Here is a 19,680-nt window from a genome sequence, read left to right as displayed (position 1 = left end):
TGGTGAGCTCCCCTCACTGGCAGTAAGCAGTGGCTGGACATATATTTATCATGGATGCTTTAGGCTGATCCTGCATTGAGCAGGGGGTTGAACTAGGGGTCGTGGGGCCCCTTTCAATTGTACGATTCTATAAGTCTACATAAGGACATTACAATCCTATCCATTTCATTTTTAATTTTTCCCTACTAATTCTTGTCACATATTTGGCTGCTGCTGCACATGACATTGATGTTTTTATTGTACAATTCACCATAATTCCTTGACCTTTTCACTTGTCATTTACCACCAGTTCATGCCCCATGAATATACCTGTAACATTAGCATTGCTTACCCAAAGTACATTGATTTACCCTTAATTAGATTTTAATTTGTGTGAGAACATTAGGAACTAGAGATGAGAGGATAGGAAGCCCCTTCAGGAGATAGTTAACCTCTCCTTTTCAACAAGCGAGTTCCCAAGGGAACTCAAAGAGGCAGTGGTTTGTCCTTTGATGAAAAAGCCATCCCTCCCAATGAAGCTTGCAGTGGAAGCACTGCCCACAGGCAAGAAGTAGGTTTTGGAACACCTGCATCCCAAAGCACTTATTAAATGGCAGACAGTCAGATAAGAGCATGGCCTTCTCTTAAGACCCTGGACTTGTATTCTGGGACATGCTAGAAATACCTCAATAGAATCAGAGTCCAGTAGCACCCTTAAGACCAACAAAGATTTATTCAGGGCGTGAGCTTTCGAGTGCAAGTACTCTTCGTCAGACTAAGAACTCCTTACATGACCATGGGAATATTTAGCAAAAATTAATTATGTTACATTAGTAAACCGTGTCACACATCCAAATACAGCCAATGATAATTCTTTGCCAAAACAGCCAATCAGTTCCCTTGAAATTCAGTTGTTATTCAAACAAACATGGGAAAAATAAATATGCAGTATGTCCCCTCTGGGGATGGTGGAAGGATCCAAGGGGGTGGTGAGGGATTTTTAAGCAGCAAGGGGGCAGACTCATCCTGCTGCAGCTGCATTTTCCTAGTGAGAGATGTTCCAATGTGGCTTGTCATTGCCATGCTCTGGGTAGTAGGAATCCTGCACTTCCTCCCTGGTCTCACATCCTAGTGCTGACCAGGGTCAACCCTGATTAGCATCCTGAAAAAAAACAACTGCTTCAGAAGATGGGCTGGATGGGATTATATTTCTCCATCTGTCTTTCTTCCCAATTAAGACCCAAATTGCCTTTTATAAATGACTTTTAGAAATATATTTTTTCCAGACTAAAATCCGGTCACAGCACAACAACCAAAAGAGAAGTGTAGGTAATATAGTGTGCTTTAAATCTGCAGTAGGGAAAGAGGTGTGTATTCCTATGTGTGGTTAGGGGGGAACCAGGGATATTGCCTAGGAGCTGAGGGGGCAGCAGCCCAAAAATGTTTGGGAACCACTGCTCTAGTGCACAGATCTCCATGCTTTCCTGATGTGGGATCCATTTTTAGCCCACAGGTGGCAGCATGTGGTACGCAAAGTTGCAAGCAAGACTGGAACTTGTGTAACTTTACAGTCACAGGGGAGGAAGATGAAATCAGGGTAATGACAGGACTGTGAGCATCAGCCAAAGAGACTGGAAAAATAAATCCTAAACCACGGGTAGTCAAACTGCGGCCCTCCAGATGTCCATGGACTACAATTCCCAGGAGCCCCCTGCCAGCGTTCGCTGGCAGGGGGCTCCTGGGAATTGTAGTCCACGGACATCTGGAGGGCCGCAGTTTGACTACCCCTGTCCTAAACCATGCAGTGGGATGTGCAGTACAGTGAGGCACAAGTCAGAGCAAGGGAATAATTTGTGCTGTTGTTGCTCCTCTCAGTGTGTGTGTATGTGCCAAGATTTGTAGGAGGCATGGCACTCTATCCAGCAGGGGGGGGACCCCAGGCTACTCCTTTGGGCTCACAAGCCCAAAGCTGACACACCTGAGAGTCCTGACCTACTGCTTGCCAGAAATATCCATATTGATTTGGCAATTTAATCGGTAAATAGAGTTTGGGGCTGCATGGTATGTTGGATCCTTCCAAAATTAATGTAGGTGATAATCATCAAATAATTGAGGGGCTATCATATAGAAGATGGAGCAGAATTGTTTTCTGTGGACTCAGTGGGTCGGAGCAGACCCAATAGGTTGAAATTAATTCAAAAGAATTTTCAGTTAAACATCTGGAAGAAGTTCCTGACAGTTAGAGTGGTTCCTCAGTGGAACAGGCTTCATTGGGAGGTGGTGGGTTCTTCTGGAAGTTTTGAAGCAGAGGCTAGATAATCATTTGACTGAAATGTTGATTTTATTAACTTAGGCAGATTGTGAGAGGGTGGGCAGGAAGGGATGTGTCTGTCCTTGCATATCCACTGCTGATCGCCGCTGTGGGATGGTCGGTGAATTTCCTCCAAGCCAGGCTGGAGGCTAGGGATTTTTGGGGTGGGGGGTGGGAATCACTTAGGCATGAAATTGGGTGGTTGTGAGTCCCTGTATTGTGCAGAGGGTTTGACTAGATGACTCAGGAGGTCCCTTCCAACTCTATGATTTTATGCAAACTTATGTCAGAGTCCCAGGTTCAAATTTCCTCTCTGCTATGCAGGTGGCTGAGTGAGCCAGTCCTTCTCTCTTAACCTAACTTACCTCACAGAGTTGTGGCGATGATAGAATGGGGAACTAAATGCGGCACAGTGGCCTTGATCGCTGCTGAAAGAAACGACAGCCTCTATTAATCTACTGAGTTTTGGATCGGCAGTTCCTGAATATGAGCTTCCACGATCCTTCACTTGCATGCTGAGGCGCTGCGGTCGCCTCGCCTCTTCCCACCACATTCTCCTCGATGTGCAACGCGGTCAGCCTCTCTCCCCAGGAATCTGTGGGATCCTCCTTCGGTGAGTGGCGTCAAGAGGCTTCCTTTCTCGCCATCTTCTTCAGCTACGGCTCGCAGGATTCTTTGGTTTGCGTAGTCAGAAGAAAGATACAGCCGTGATGTTGGTAGTCTGGGGGCTCTGTTGGCAACACCTTACAGCCTTCGATTCCTCCCTCGCGTTCGCCGCCGGCGAGAAATCTGTTCAGATGCCCTTTGTTTGCAGGGCTCTCGCGCCCGTCCGCCAAGACGCCGCGCCCCGGCTGCAACCCCCTCCGATGGACTCGCAACCAATCAAGAGACGCTCTTTTTGGCCAACGGCAAGTTTGGGCCAATGGCGAGCGCCTCTATATAAACTCCCCAGCTGGCGGCAGCTTGGAGAACTAATTTCGGGAGGGCGCGGCTTCGTCGCGGGTAAGTCAATACTTGCTCCCCCTTGAGAAAAAAATGACATTGGCTGTAATAATGATTGGTTGGAACGATTTGGGAGGTCGCCTGTGGGTCAGTGTTGTCAGTTTTGGGTTGGGAAATACCTGGAGATTTTGTGGGAGGCGACTGGGGACTTCAGCAAGGTACGATGCCGTTGAGTTGACCCTCCAAAGCGCCCAATTTCGCCACGGGAGCCTGTCTTTGGAGATCAATTGCAATACCGGGAGATCTCCCGGCCCCTCCTGGAGGCTAGCTAGTCTAGGAGATCGAGGTTATAGACTGGTAGAGAAAGATTTCGGAGTCGTTTGGCAGCGCCGCGCCCTAAAAGGGGGGCGGGCGGAGGGCGCAGTTAGTTTTAGTAAAGGCTCGTGTTCCTCGCCCTCTTGGAGTGGGAAAGTAACAGGCGGCGGCGCAACTTCTCATTGCCCCGCTTGTTTAATGGCTTTGGAAACTTGCTTGTACTGTAGGGCGAAGACCGGATTGACAATGTCGGGTGGCCAAGCAGCGGGGCTCCGAGCAGAAAGCATCACAGCTATGCTTAAATTCGCTAATAAATACTGGTAGCAGTATTCGAGGAATGCTTTAAGTGCTTATCTGACTGGAGCAAAATCCCAAAACGGTGACAACCAAGAATAATTCTTTCCTTCCTTTGAGAAAAACGTTTTCTTCTACCCCTTTGCTTCCTTGGATAATACTCTGAAGTATTCTTTTCTCCTGAAGCTTTGGGTGTAGCTTCACTGGGCTTGCCCGCAGACTATTGAAAACATTTAGCTTTCCATCTTGCAGAACTCAAGGCTGCTTACAAAATATATCCTGGAAGTGGAAAGGACTAGCATGACTCCTTAAAGCTGAGGCCAGTTGCTGTAGTGCTGTCTGAGCTGTATAGTTCAGCGTGATTATTAATGTGCTGCTTGTCTAGAACCAAAGGAACTATATTGTGTGGGGAAACTTAGAATATAAATTATTTTTAACAAATAATTATGCATCTTTATAACAAAGCAGGCGAAAGAGAAATGTTAAATTGCAAGAAGTCGCTTTTATAGTGTACTCATCCCCTTATATAGTTTTGTGGCAATTGATGCTGCTTTCATGGCCTAGCCCTTCTAAGTGCTATGAATAATTAAAAACAATATGTGTATTTTGAAAGGCATCCTGCCAAACAGAGCTCCTGCCTGAAATATTGAAGTATTACTATCAGAATGATGCATAGCCATGCTCCTTGGCATTTTGTTCCTGGCCCTGCCTTTTACTGCAACCATTTTGTGATGGGCTACACCTACCTGAGCCAGAATTCTGAAAGTGGCCACAGATTCAAAAAGATTGGGAACCCCTGATGAAGACCAATCCCAACTGGCATTTCACAAGGCACAATTCTATCCTCTGTGCTTGCCAGGCTTAGAATAAATCCTTAGTAAATCCCTTCGAATAAATTATTTGTAGCTTTTGATGTTGGTTTTCGTCAATACATGGGTGATAGACAGCTCTATGTATCCTTATCCAAGTATCCTGGTGATGCGGTAGAGGTTCTAATTTGCTGCCTGGCTGTGGTAAATAGGCTAAAAGTGAACAACGAAACTAAACCCTGAAATACTGAGGTGATGTTGGTTGGGAAGGCAGAGATATTGAGGGCAATTGTGCTCCCCACTATTCTGGAGTTCTGCTGACTTTGCAGACTCAGTTAAAAGCCTTGGGGTTATACTGGACCCAGGCCCATTCCGCACAAGGACCAATGTTGCCAATTGGTTCCTGAAAGCGGAAACACAATTTTTAATAGTGCAATCTTGGCGTTACATATACCTGCCTTTATAGTGGAATCCAGTAGCGTTTCAATCGTTTCCCACAGGTTTCCGGTCTCGCAAAAATCGCTATACAGGAAGCGATTTTTTTTGTGCTTTGTCCCGCCCCGGGCCGTCAATTCAACTAACAGCCAATGGGTGGCTGTTATCATGCTCCCGAAAAGCCCCTTTCCCTTTAAGAACAGGGTTTTTTAAAAAAAGAAAAACATGTTGCAACGAATATGCCTTGATTCCTCCTAACGTAGAGACCCATCTAGTTGGCGTGTGAGCTGGTGAGTCATTGTTACCACGCTCCCCCGAGTGACCCCCCCCCGTGCACGGGCACGATTTTTGGCCGAAAATAAAGTGAACTTGCAAACGGGGCTGTGTTGTGCTTGGTGACTTAGGGGAGCTTTAAAGCAGTTCTGTGGAGGGACTGTAGCCAGAGAAGCCTCGCTGGGTGAATGAAGGCTTGCCGGTTCGTCGCTTTCTGCTCGCTCAGAAAAAAAAAAGGCGATCGCTTCGCCGGAAGTTCGGAGGAGAGAGCCAGGGGGAGGGACTTGGCTGGAACCACAACAATGGGAACGCACAGAGGAGGCAATTATAAACTGCTTTGAGACTTTCTGGTAAAGAAAAGTGGCATATAAAAAACAACTCTTCTTTTTCTCTTCTTCTCAATAATGAATACTAATGAAAGTATTTAAAGCTATCCTGAACCTCAAATAGTTAAAAAAAAATGCTGCCATCTTTTCATTTTCAAATTGTCCATTGTCCTTTGATTTCAGAGAACCTAAATATGCCTAATTTGGAGTTGTCCAGTTTGGAAGGTTTTGCTTCTGAGTTAACAAGTAGATAATGCTGCATGTTTCAAAACATAACATTTCAATCGATGTTTTAACTGTGTTCTTGCTCTACAGGTTAAGGAAGCATAACAAACAAACAAGAAGATGAAGTGTCTCTTGATTGTTGTTGCCTTTGTCGCTTTGTTCTACCATTCTGGTAGGTATTCTGATGGTTCGCTAAAATAAATAATACATTGCAGAACTACAAGACAATGAGAAGAGGCAAGGTAGAGTGTCTGGACTTGTTCTGGAGTATGTGAGGGCTTGGATAACAATTGACACTAGCTGAATTTCTCAATACCGATTTGAGAGTGAACGTTCTGTGAGTACTTATTCAGCTGTTATTATGGGGAAGGGCATTTTTATGCAGTAGGGTTTTCTCTTGCTTTGGAATCACTAGGTTTTGCATTGGATCCCCAAAATGTGTTTGCTTAGGGGAGACAACTATTACTAGAAGCTCCTTTCTAGATTAAGTGACATGGTTGGGGGCTCTGCCTCTTCAGGGTATCAAATTACTCTTGGAGGCATTCCTATGGAGGAAGTTATTGCTCCTAGGATCAGTATTATTGTTTCTGTCTGGGCATGACGCCTGCTAAAACCAACTTTAGAGTTGTTGTATTTCAGGAATTCTGTTTCATGCAGTAAGCCTATATAAAATTATCCTGCTCTTTTTCTCTTATTTAGAAAGTGTCATAAAATGTTATGACTGTATTCCCGGTCCCAATCTATGCAAAACTGAGAAGAATTGTTCATCAGAATATGATTCTTGCATCTGGGTCAACTTGGGTATGACTTCTTTACACACAATTATTTATTCATGTGTGCAAGCATAACACGTGACTGCCTTGTAATATTTTCAGTAATTCATGTGTTGGCTTTTATGCACTTATGTTCTTGTCATGTATGTGGCTTCATGTGGCTATTGAAGTGAGATTATTCTCTGTGGAATTATTTTAGGGTCGTGTTACCTAGAGATTGAGCCTCTTGTGGCGCGGAGTGGTAAGGCAGCAGACATGCAGTCTGAAAGCTCTGCCCATGAGGCTGGGAGTTCGATCCCCGCAGCCGGCTCAAGGTTGACTCAGACTTCCATCCTTCCGAGGTCGGTAAAATGAGTACCCAACTTGCTGGGGGGTAAACAGTAATGACTGGGGAAGGCACTGGCAAACCACCCCGTATCGAGTCTGCCAAGAAAACGCTAGAGGGCGTCACCCCAAGGGTCAGACATGACCCGGTGCTTGCACAGGGGATACCTTTACCTTTACCTACGTAGAGATTATGGATTGTGGTAAACTTGGGGCTGAATAGGTCACTTGTTTTGCTACATGAAGTTCACCCACCAATTTCTTTCCTCTTGAAGATTCTTGGTGACTAACAAATTTGCAGAGCAATTTCAAGTCTGCGCAAAGTTGAGTGTTTTTATTCACAAACCATAGGGATCATCAGAGGAAAAACTGGGAATACTTCAACTTGAATACTTCAAATCTGAATCATCCTTCCAAAGGAGTGTGATGTGGATAACAGCAGTAACAATTATGATACACCATAACCTTTTTTTAGAAATTATAGGTGTACCAGGAAGGACTTGCAGGGGGGTATCTCATTTCTCCCCTTCCTCACTATTTCCTTTTTCTTTCCTAGAAGCCTCCATAGCCTTTCTTATTCCCACCCACCTGCCAACCTACCTTTGTTTCCCTTTTTATCTTCAGGTTTCCCTACTCCATCCCCCCCTGGCACCCTCTTACCATGAAAACTTGGGCTGAATAGCAGGTCCAGTTATACAGTAGAGAATCTGCAAGGATTGTAATTTCCTCTTTCCCTCCTGAGAGCTTGTTTCCCTCTCTTCTTCTGTCCTGGCAACATACTTACCTTTTATCTCCCCCCCCCTTCCAATTTGGCTATATTTCATTTATGGCCTGCCTTTATGGTTTTTTATACATGGCTTACCTCCACCAAGTTCAATGCTTTGGGGAAGCATTTTGTTTCCCCCGAGCATTGTTCATATACCTCTGGTGCCTTTTCCAGATTTTCTTCAATATTTCTCAAACCTGCTTTGCTCTGAAGTTTTGGGAAATAACTCAGTAAAACCTGGGTGGCTGCTATGAGGATAGGTAAATGTGAATTTTCTGGCCCACATGGCAGCCATTTTCTCTGAACCAGTCCTCACAGCAGCCATTTCTTTCCTGACAGTCTTGGGGGGGGGCTTTTAATTTTTATTAATCAACATACTATTTGAACAATAGGAGTAGCAAGTTATCTGAATACTCTACCACTTCTCGTACATAGATACAAGGGAAAGGCATATCATCACAAGGAAAGGGGGCAGAGATGAACTGAAAGCCAGGAATTTATAGAACTTGTTGCACCCATTATTACAACAGTATATTGATAGAACAATTTTATTTTGTAATTTTGTTTAAATAGGCAAAAGCCCTGGTAGCCACTGAGAGGGGGCAACTTTTGTGGGACAGGAGGCCAGGAAAACTGTGGGGAATATGGGCTCAAAGCAATTTATATGATGCTCCTATTCATAAACAATCAACATTTGTTGGTAGAGGCTCATGGGAATTGTAGTCCATGAACATCTGGGGGACCACAGGTTGACTACCCCTGGGTTAGACTGAGGGTGTCTGCAACAGAATGAAGTGCTGACCTTGGGTCTCTCTGATGCTGCCTCATCTGCCCAGTGTTTTACTAGCAGAAAAATTCTGGCCCAGTATCCAGCTTCCCACCAGTTTATTGCCCCTCATCTATCCTGTTACCTTCTCTGGGCACCTATTCAGGACATCCACAAGGACCTCGTTGACTTTATCAGCTTTTAAGGAGAAACAGGTGGGTATCATCCGTATATTGGGGGCACGTTATGCAATACCCCCCTAGTTCCCCCCCCCCCAAAAAAGTTTATCTGAGAAATTCCACGTAGATGGGGAGCAAGTTGCATACACATGGGATACTAGAATAAATGCCATGGGGCTGAAGAACAATCCCTCATCACCACAGTATGGAATTACTTGGCCAATTAAGAGTTGGATCTCTAAACCATAGTGTCTTTCACTCCATTCCCAGCCAGTCTCGCCAGAATTCAGTGAGTGGTATGAAAAGCCACCACAAGATCCAGGAGAACGATCAGTGAGAGAGACAGAGGCCATTTCTGCCCCAAACCTGAATCTAGGTTGAGTTTGGTCTAGATAACACTTATAGAATGCCTGAAGCTATGCAGCTACTGTCTATTCCATCACCATGCACAAGGATGGAAGACTGGCTACCAGGCAGTCATTCTTTGGGTCATGCAGGCCTTTATAAAATAAGTTGTGCCAGAAAGAAATTGATCACTAATACCGGAATTGCATGTTCTAGCAGCTAATGTCTGCTATCAATCTGCTATTGCATTTTGCACCAATGAAAGTTTTTGAAAGGCCCTGAAGTGCAGTTCCACATGCACACCTTGAAGGAGATCAGATGAAAGGATTCTAGGATAAGCAAAGCACTAAGTATTCTGGGGCTAATTGTACCTTACACCACCTCCTATATCGTTCAGCTACACAAATGTCCTTTCCTCATTTGGAACAATCCCAAATTACTGTCAGATATGTGCAGAGCCTTATTCATTCTTAAGAGTCTTACTGAACTATCAGAGGGATACCCCAGCTGAAGTTCAATAAAGGTACTCTGACTTTGAACATCAGAGTTTGTTTCTGACATCCCTCTGGAAGTGCACTTTGCCAGTTTCTGATCATTGTTGGCACTTGGATTCCTGTCCCTTTTGCAAAGGGACCTGCAAAGGGCAACAATACCAACTATGGAATATGGAATGCTGGCGCCTCTGGTTTATTTCAAACCCTTTGTGCTGCATATTCACAACACTGCTGTGGGCTGTTTATTCACAGCACTGCATTGTTCGTTGGCCTTTTCTCCATGGGCTGCTGCTACTAGAACAGTGATTTTTTTTCAGTAGTATGAACTTTGTGTTCTAGTAAAGTATGTAAAATCCAAATTATTTTATTAAAACATGAAGTTTTAAAAATAGTTTCGTAATATTGCCAATTCTTAAGATGCAGATGCTTGCAGCACTAACACTGAGACTGAGTATATTTATTTTTAAAAAGTATTTTGATACAAAATCAGCTCTGGAGAGTCAGCAGTAATAGTAAAAAGAAAGCTATTGGGTCACTTTTGCATCCCAATCAGTCACTTTTGCATCCCACATGCTTGAAGGCAAAATTTGACAACTTTATTAGTTATCTCCTAAGAGGAATCTTGGAAAACTCAACAATGGCCACAGGACTGGAAAAGGTCAATTTACATTCCAATCCCAAAGAAGGGCAATGTCAAAGAATGTTCAAACCACCGCACCATTGCACTCATTTCTCATGCTAGCAAAGTTATACTCAAAATCCTACAAGCCAGGCTCCAGCAACATGTGGACGGAGAACTTCCAGAAGTACAGGCAAGATTTAGAAGAGGCTGAGGAACTAGAGATTAAATTGCCAACATAACGCTGGATCATGGAGAAAGCTAGGGAGTTCCAGAAAAACATCTACTTTTGCTTCATTGACTATTCTAAAGCCTTTGATTGTGTGGAACACAACAAATTGTGGCAAGTTCTTAAATAGATGGGAATACCAGAGCATCTTATCTGTCTATTGAGAAACCTATATGCAGGTCAAGAAGCAACAGTGAGAACCGGGCATGGAGTCACTGATTGGTTCAAAATTGATAAAGAAGTTCAGCAAGGGTGTATACTGTCGCCTTGCCTATTTAACTTGTATGCGGAGCACATCATGAGAAAGGCGAGAAAGGTTAGATGAGTCACAAATTGTGATCAAGATTGCAGGGAGAAATATCAACCACCTCAGGTATGCAGATGATACCACTCTAATAGCAGAAAGCGAAGATGAACTAAAGAGCCTCTTGATGCGGGTGAAGGAGGAGAGTGCAAAAGTTGGCTTGAAACTCAACATCAAGAATGCGAAGATCATGGCATCCGGCCCTCTCAATTCCTGGCAAATAGATGGGGAAGAAATGGAGGTAGTGACAGATTTTATTTTCCTGGGCTCCAAGATCACTGCAGATGGGGACTGCAGCAAAGAAATTAAAAGACGCTTGCTCCTAGGGAGGAAAGCTATGGCAAATCTAAACAGCATCCTAAAAAGCAGAGACATCACCCTGCCAAGAAAAGTGCATCTAGTCAAGGCTATGGTCTTCCCAGTTGCAATGTATGGCTGTGAAAGTTGGACTGTAAGGAAGGCCGAGCGTCAAAGAATTGAGGCTTTTGAACTCCGGTGCTGGAGAAGATTCTTGCAAGTCCATTGGACTGCAAGGCGAACAAACCGGTCAGTCCTAGAAGAGATCAGCCCTGACTGCTCCTTAGAAGGCCAGATCCTGAAGATGAAACTCAAATACTTTGGCCACCTCATGAGAAGAAAGGACTCCCTGGAGAAGAGCCTAATGCTGGGAGTGATTGAGGGCAAAAGAAGAAGGGGACGACAGAGAATGAGGTGGCTGGATGGTGTCACTGAAGCAGTAGGTACAAATTTAAATGGACTCCGGGGAATGGTAGCGGACAGGAAGGCCTGGAGGATCATTGTCCATGGGATCACGATGGGTCGGACACTACTTAGCACCTAACAACAACAAGAGGAATCTGCAATAAAGGGAGAGACATAAAGTTGTCTTTATGTTAAGAATGAGTCATGTCAGACCAACCTTATCTCATTTTTTGAGAAAGTAACTACCTTGCTGGAATGCTGCAGATATACTTTATCTGGATTTCAGTAAAGCTTTTGATAAGGTTCCACATGATGATCTTGTTGACAAACTGGTAAAATGCTGTATGGATCCTAATTCTGTCAGGTGGATCGGTAACTGCTTGACTGATTGTACCCAGAGGGTACTCGTTAATGGTTCAGCATCTTCTTGGAGAAGAGTGACTAGTGGAGTACCCCAGGGATCTGTCCAGGGGGCTGTGTTGTTCAACATATTTATAAATGAGGTTGATAAGGGATTAGAACGGGATACTTATTAAATTTGCAGATGATACTAAACTGGGAGGCGTAACAAACACAACAGAAGGCAGAATCAGAATACAGTATGATCTTGATAGGCTCGAGAAGTGGGCTAAACTGAATAAAATGAAATTCAGTAGGGACAAATGTAAAGTTCTGCATTTAGGTAGAAAAAAACATCTACACCAATACAGAATGGGGGATACTTGTCTTGGCAGTAGTATGTGCAAAAAGAATCTAGGAGTCTTAGTAAGACCACACATTGAACATGAGTTAACAGTGTGACAGTGGCTAAAAGGCAAATGGGGTTGTGGGCTGTATCAAACAGAGTGGTACTGCTTTGCTCTGCTCTGGTTCGGCCTCACTTGGAGTACTGTGTTCAGTTTTGGGCACCACAGTTGAAGAGGGTTGTACACAAACTGGAGCCTGTCCAGAGGAGGGCAACAAAGATGGTGAGGGGTTTGGAGACCAAGATGCATGAAGAAAGGTTGGGGGAGCTTGGTCTGTTTAGCCTGGAGAGGAGACGACTCAGTGGGAATCTGATAACTACCTTCAAGTATTTAAAAGGCTGCCATATAAAGGATGGAGCAGAGTTGTTCTCTCTTGCCCTGGAGGGACAGACCAGAACCAATGAGATGAAAATAATTCAAAAGAAATTCCATCTAAACATCCAGAAGAAGTTCCTGACAGAGTGGTTTCTCAGTAGAACAGGCTTCCTCAGGTGGGTTCTCAACTTTTGGAAATGTTTAAACAGAGGCTGGATAGCCATCTGACAGAGGCTGATTCTGTGAAGGTTTAAGGGAGGGGCAGGTTACATCGGATGAGCAATAGGGTTGTGGGTGTCCTGCATAGTGCACGGTGTTGGATTAGATGACCCAGGAAGTCTCTTCCAATTCTATGATTCTATGTTCAGATCTTCTTGGTAACGCTGACTGTTGGAGCAATATACTAAGATTAAATGCCATTATAGAATGAGCAGTGCAGGAGAACATGTTTAATAGATTCTCTGTATGGCATGGACAGAGCTGTTGAGAAAGTGGGACAGAGTGGCATCTGGCTTCTAGGAGGACTGAAGGCAGGGCATTATAGCATACCATAGTGAAAAGATTCTCCAATATTTGGAGATCTCATGGGATCTAAGGGTGATTTTGCATGGTGGAGGCTGCGCCAGGCCACCAGCAGTGTGTTGCTGCGGATCTGCATGGTCCACAGCTTTTTGTGTCCTCACAGGGGACAAATTTCAGCATGGGACCTGCTCCGATGCTGAAATGTGTACCTCTGGTTTAAAAAAGCGGCATAATGGCTCTGCCACGTGGGTGGGGGGATGAGGTTATTGTGCAGGAAAATAAATGCCCCAGACCACCGCATGGCATGGTGAAGCGCTCTGAAAGCCCCTTCTGGGCCACCATAAGGCAGTGCCTGCCATGGACCTTCCTGTCTACATCGGCTTGCTTCAGGACATGCCCTGTTAGCCCCCACAGCGGGCTAAGGTCACACAGAAGAATCCGCGTTCCGTTAGCTTGGGGCAATTGATGGCCTGATCTGTGGCAGGCCCAGGCCAGGAGCCTGCCTGGAGGTTGCATATGTTACCAAGGATTAGCCCCACTTCCATATGACTGCCCTGTCAGCCTTTTCCACCCATGTGGAATCTGCCCAAGAGAATCTGCTGGTTGAAAGCATTTGGCATACTGCAGAATAATTGGATATCTTTTTATCTGCACCCTATCTGATTTTATATTATTGTGCCAAAAACATAACTGTATTGGCTAAGCTATACATTTTATAGCTTAGTTGCAGGGCCAGCAAAAATGTTATCTTTTGGGGGTTTATGAGACTGTCTTGATAGTGGCGGGATATAAATTGGAATAGTAAATCAATCAATCAAATCAATCAATAAAAATTATGCTGGCAGTGCAGGTATAAACCCTGGATGCCAGGGTAGGGCTTTTGAAGCTAAGTTGGAAAACGATGAGGGAAGGAACAAAAGCAACTCAGCATTCTTGGCTGTAGGGAGATCTGTGGCCTGCCCAGAATAATGAACACATTCCTTGGAACTCAAAAGAGAAAAGTTGTCCCTTTGTAATATGCTGTCATCCAGGGAAGGAAAAATAGGTGTACCAGCAACATTATCCATATACACTTCTGCAGTTCACTTGTGGGATGACAGCCTATCCTATGTAAGACCTTAGGTCTGAGGTGGGAGATGGGAAGCTACTTATTTCAAGGCAAGATACTGAACTGGAGCAAGAAGAAGAAGAAGAAGAGTTGGTTCTTATATGCCGCTTTTCCCTACCCGAAGGAGGCTCATGCACTGTACCTTCACAGGAGGTACTCCTGCTCCTTCCCCAGTGGCCTGTTGGGAAAAAGCCAAGTGAGAAATGGAAGGAAGGGCTATAAATCTACTTAACTGGCAATAAAATCTCACCTTTGTCCAGCAACAAATAAGGAAAAAGCCTGGAAGCAGTATCGTACATGCGAGAGCAGTCATTCTCAATCAGAATTACTCCAGAGTCTCAGAATGATTACTTCACTTGTGTGTGTGTGTTTTTAATATATATACTTTTTTTTTACATGAGCCAACTAACCTGGGTAGGAGTCAGGAGGACAGAATGTTTTTCTGTTCATCTGTCTGGTTTGCTGTGGCTTTGTTGTGTTCACACACAAAGGTAAAGGGATGGGAGCTGAACCTGCTGTACACTCCCCCCTCCCCCAACATTGTCTCCTCCAATTTTCTTCTCTCATAATTTCTTCTCAGAGCCCTGCTGGCACAAGATGGCTGGAAAAAAGCTTATGCAAGCAAAGGGATAAATATATTCAAGTAGGAGGGGGCTGTGTCAAATGCCAGAGTCTACCCCCCCCCCAAAGCAGCAATTTTCTCCAGGGAAACTGATCTCTGTAGTGTGGAGATGAACTGTAATTCCAGGGTCCCACTTGGAGGCTGGCATCCCTAACCAAGAGCTACTGCAGCTGGATCCATTGCAAGGACTCTGCACAGTTTGCACAAGGATTTCTTATCATGTTTCTCCTTGCCCTGACAACCATTTCTGACCCTGGGAAAATATAGTCTCAGGTCTTGCTAGGATTGCAAGCCTCCTGGTGGTGCCTTGAGATATCTCAAAGTTACAAGTGATCTCCAAATCACACAGATCATTTTCCCTGAGAAGAATTTCTACTTGCATGGTGGACTTTATAACAGCTGAGATGAATGCTTCCTTATTTTGCTCAGGCAAGATACTTGTGCAGGACAGAAATAGTATAAGGTATTCAGTTCAATCACCATGTAAATATTCCTGGAAGGACTGTTAGGAACAGTTGAGCCCAATCCCTGGGGATGCTGTTGTGCTGAGTGGGTATCCTAGCCTTCAGTTACTATTTAGCAGCTGTTCTTATGCTGTCTTCAGGATGGTCTTTGCTGCCACCTGTTTCTGTCTATCCCAGCATCTGCTGTTCACATTCTCCCAGAAACTTGTCTCCTCTTGTCTGAGCACAACCATGTGGACAATGAATGACCCTCTCAACCCCCTTCCAGGATAAATCCCATTCTGAAGCTGACAGATGTCATGGAGTGACATATATCTCTGACCACCAAATTGTAGTCAGATAGATGGAACCATTCATATATTGAGTAGCATCCAGAAGGAGGTTCTGAACCCAAGCCTTTGAAAACTGTGCTGACAGATTGTAAAATAACAATGTGGAGCTGTTCATATCACTGAATGCATGTGAGAAGGATGAGTGTCATGGTCAAATAATGGTCTCTTAAGCAGCTTGCAGTGGGACAACCCCACAGCTGAGCAGTTGCATGCATGCTGTTCAGTGCAGCTGTTGATCATGTTGTAAGCTCAGCAGGTAGCAGCATTGTGAATGGGGGTACATCCTGGCCTTTACCCTTGCAAAAGAGCCACAAGAGATAAGGACAGTAGTGAGCAGTATTCAGCAAACAGTGAGTGGACTCAAGCACTGTACTCATGGTGCTCTTCTAGCTTTTACGGGGCCTTTCCCCTTTGTGAAACCCCCATGGTAGGATGCTGAGGAACACTATGTAGTCACTTGGTCCATAATTATCTTGTCTCTTGTAGGGAAGTATATTGCAGTTGTACCTGCAGGGGCTGCTGGGACGGCCTCAGAGGCATCTGTCCATAAGATAAAATGGCTGGTATAGTAATGCCCCTGTATAGAACTATGGTGTGGCCTCATTTGGAATGCTTTGTACAGTTCTGTAAAATCAGAGTCCAGTAGCACCTTTAAGACCAACAAAGATTTATTCAGGGCGTGAGCTTTCAAGTATAAGCACTCTTCCTCAGACTAAGAACTCCTTACATGACAGGGAATATATAGCAAAAATCAATTCTGTTACATTAGTAGACTGTGTCACACAACCAAATACAGCCAATGATAATTCTTTGTCAAAACAGCCAATCAATCCCCTGGAATTCAGTGTAGTTTACGAAAACACAAGGAGAAATCAAACTGCCTGTGTCAGTGACCAACGGATCTTATCTCACCATATGCTGCTTGCCACATCTGTCTCCATACAACTGTGAAACATTCCTGGAAGGGAATTGCTGGTAACTATCTTATCCCAAGGCCAGGGAGTAAAACTCAAAATTCCATAATATTGCCATTATTTCAGTGGGGATCATGATACCTTAGCTGGTCAGCTTTCTTTTAAATGAAGTAGAGTTTATAATTGGGTGAGAAAAACTGCCACAAACATCTTTTGAACAAAAAAGTAAATGATTTTACCTAACTTTCCCCCCCTTCTCTCTCTTTCTCTTTAAGGTGAACAAAGAGAGGCCTATAACTGCTGGAAATATTCCCAATGTGATGGCAAAAATATTGAGAAACACTTTAACACTGGTACCTTTAAGTTTAGATGCTGTAAGTCAGACTTGTGTAATAGTGGTCCATTAACAATGGCAGGGAGAATGATCACCCTCAGCACAGCATCTTTTTTGACTGCATTGCTTCTAATCTGAAGAGGAACAAGTGATACTTGGCAAACAGCAGTTCAAGTACTTGTTGGATTGTGCATTATTTTCTGTTGCATGTGTAAACTGGCTGTCAGATAAAATGTCTCCTATGCTTGTATCTCCAACACTGGGTTGTATCTGCCTGCTCATCTAAGGGCGATGTGTTCCTCCAGTGTGAGGAGCCATCTTTTGATTCAAAAGTGTTTTCCATCAGGGACTCACCTCTGGCAATTGGACATCAACAGTGTGTCTGGCTCCTTACTGGGAAGTGGTATCCACAAGCTTTTGTTATATGCACTTGGGCCATGAATAAGCAATTTGCCTTCTTTACAAATTGTTCTTGTAAATTTTATATGCCATCCACTCTTCATTAGGATTTTAAAATTTGTGCTTATACTCCTGTTCTGTGTGGGGAAGTTTGGAGCAGCTTACAGGGGCTCCCATGGGCCTCCTATCTAGGCACTCACATCTAATAAAAATTAGACACCCAAGGTAGGCTTTCCACCAAGTCCTTCCTCCTTGTCCTCTGTCTTTCCTTCCATCTTTCTGCACCAGGACTAATGTTCTTATTTAAAGCAGTATATCCTTTATGCTTAAATACTTTACCACATCTGGGCAGATGGTAACATCTCTGATCTCCATGGCAACACTGATGCACTATTTTCAGGGCTAAAGTCTTCTCACTGGGGTGAGAAAAAGTAACACTGCATGTGTGTGGTATAGTTGTTAAGACTAGTGGACTCTAATCTGGAGAACTGAGTTTGATTCCCCACTTCTCCACATGAAGCCAACTGGGTCAGTCACAGTTCTCTCAGAACTTTCTCAGCCCCACCAACCTCACAGGTTGTTGTGGGGGGAGGAAGGAAGGGTAGGTGATTGGAAGCAGCTTAGAGACTTTTTTGGGTCATGAAATGCAGGGTATAAAAAACAGCCCTTCTTTTTCTCGAACACAATAAATAGCCTGTAGGACAGAGCCTAACTAAACAGACTTTTATTACGAGGGTTTGGATGCAGTCTATAATCACTGGAATTAATTAGCTGTGTAGAAATGGTGTTGCAATTTTTGTTATTCACAGTGGAGAGGACACCATTTGTATATTAGTGCTTGATAGCCTGGTTAGTTCAGAGGCAGAAGAGAACTGACAGTGGTTGGCTGTACCAAGAGTTTACAAGAGAGCTGAAACAAGTTTGGGACTCTGATGCACTGGTGCTAGTGTTGACTGTGTGCCTATTTCTGTACCCTTGCCTTGAATAACTGATACATAAATAAACAAATATTTACAAATACTTACAAAGATGTCTCCAGGATTCTTTTCTGTGGTAAGAAACTGATCTCCAACTTTGCATTGTTCAGAGATACTTGTCTAGATGGAAAAAATCATGTCTCAGATAAATATGCTGTCACCTGGTTTTAATACATATAGGGTCCACAACATGCAAAGTCACAGAATCTTGGGGCTTGAGGTGACTGTCTCTTCATTGAAGTGGCTGCCTCATAATTGTTTAGAAAACATAAATATCAGAGTTCAGCTCAGAGGACTACTACCTTTATTGCTTTAAGCTTATATAAAAACTAATTCACCATTTCAGATTATTTTAAAAGTAGAACAACTACACTGGTCAATACTCCAGAATGGGAAAGAAGACAGTGGAAACACAGATATGCATTTAGTGTAGTCAGTGGAATTAAAAGGAAAAGAATGGCCACCATGTCAGAACTGATAATGTGCAGTTGGTATAGGGATATATATTTGGATTTTCCGACTGGGAGTTATACGATGCCACTCTAAGCAGAGTTACACGCTTCTGAGTCTATTGAAGTCAATGGGCTTTGGAAGTTTTGACTGCTTAGTGTTGTACTAGTAGTCTTTTAATATCAGAAGATTGTGCATCCCTTGTAGCCTTTTAAATACCATTTTAATTGTTTCTCTTAAGGCAGTAAAGCTAAGAGGTGGTTGTGTTTTTTCTTGATTTTTCTTACAGTTGCTTTGTATTCCTTGATAGTTCAAGTTAATATTGGCTTTTTTTTTGAGAAGTGAAATTTGTATCCAATTTCCAGAAGAATGAAAAGTTCGGTGATATACAAACACATACATATATGCACTTCTTCCTTCCTTTAACTTTTTGAGCTGTCTTCAAATTTTCATGGTATATTTTTTCCCAGTGACTCTTGTCTTCTCATAATCTTCTCAAAGTATGATAGCTTCAATTTAGCCATTTTAGCTTCTAGGCAGAGTTCAGGCTTGATTTGTTTTAAGACCCACTTATTTGTCTTATTGGTGGCTTGCAGTGAAAACTATCCTCTAACACCACATATTTCCTTCCTATTTTTTTCATTATCCAACTTTCACACCCATACTATGGGGGATACTACTGCATGAATTATCTTGATTTAAGGATCTTTTCTAGTTCTTGCATAGATGCTCTCTCCAGTTGCAACTTCCTGACGTCTTGGGTGCAGTATTCCTTTTGGTTAATGATGGCACCAAGGAACAGAAAATCTTTAATAAAATCAATTTCATCATCAACCTTAAATTTGTGTAATTCCACAAAAATCATAACCTTTGTCATCTTGATGTTCAACAGTAATCTTGCTTTGATACTTTCTGCTTTAATTTTCATCAAATTAAAGTCTCCAGTGTTTTCTGCCAATAATGTGCTGACATCTACATTTAAAAAAAAATTATTAATCTCATTTATAGACAGCCACTCCTGGACCAACCATCTCACAGCAGTTGACAAGAAGAATATAGATTAAAAATACAGCAGCATAAAACAACT

At 43.4% G+C, this 19,680-nt stretch overlaps 1 protein-coding gene across 2 annotated transcripts; it reads left to right on the top strand.

The window, feature by feature from the left end:
* The first annotated feature begins 3,126 nt into the window (after positions 1–3,126).
* Positions 3,127–18,186, top strand: CD59 (CD59 molecule (CD59 blood group)). Of its 2 annotated transcripts, none has more exons than XM_077322119.1 (4): positions 3,127–3,292; positions 6,000–6,081; positions 6,609–6,710; positions 16,709–18,186. In XM_077322119.1, the coding sequence occupies exons 2-4, from the start codon at positions 6,030–6,032 to the stop codon at positions 16,903–16,905; spliced, it is 351 nt and encodes a 116-aa protein (XP_077178234.1). In that variant the 5' UTR covers positions 3,127–3,292; positions 6,000–6,029; the 3' UTR covers positions 16,906–18,186. The 2 variants fall into 2 exon arrangements, with proteins under 2 accessions (XP_077178234.1, XP_077178235.1); XM_077322120.1 differs by lacking the exon at positions 3,127–3,292 and adding an exon at positions 3,411–3,450.
* Positions 18,187–19,680: the final 1,494 nt, after the last annotated feature.

Source organism: Paroedura picta, chromosome 2 (genome assembly GCF_049243985.1).
Source record: "Paroedura picta isolate Pp20150507F chromosome 2, Ppicta_v3.0, whole genome shotgun sequence".
NCBI classification, from domain to species: Eukaryota; Metazoa; Chordata; class Lepidosauria; order Squamata; family Gekkonidae; genus Paroedura; species Paroedura picta.
Note: the sequence above shows the minus strand (reverse complement) of the source record. Positions and strands in the feature narration are given on the sequence as shown.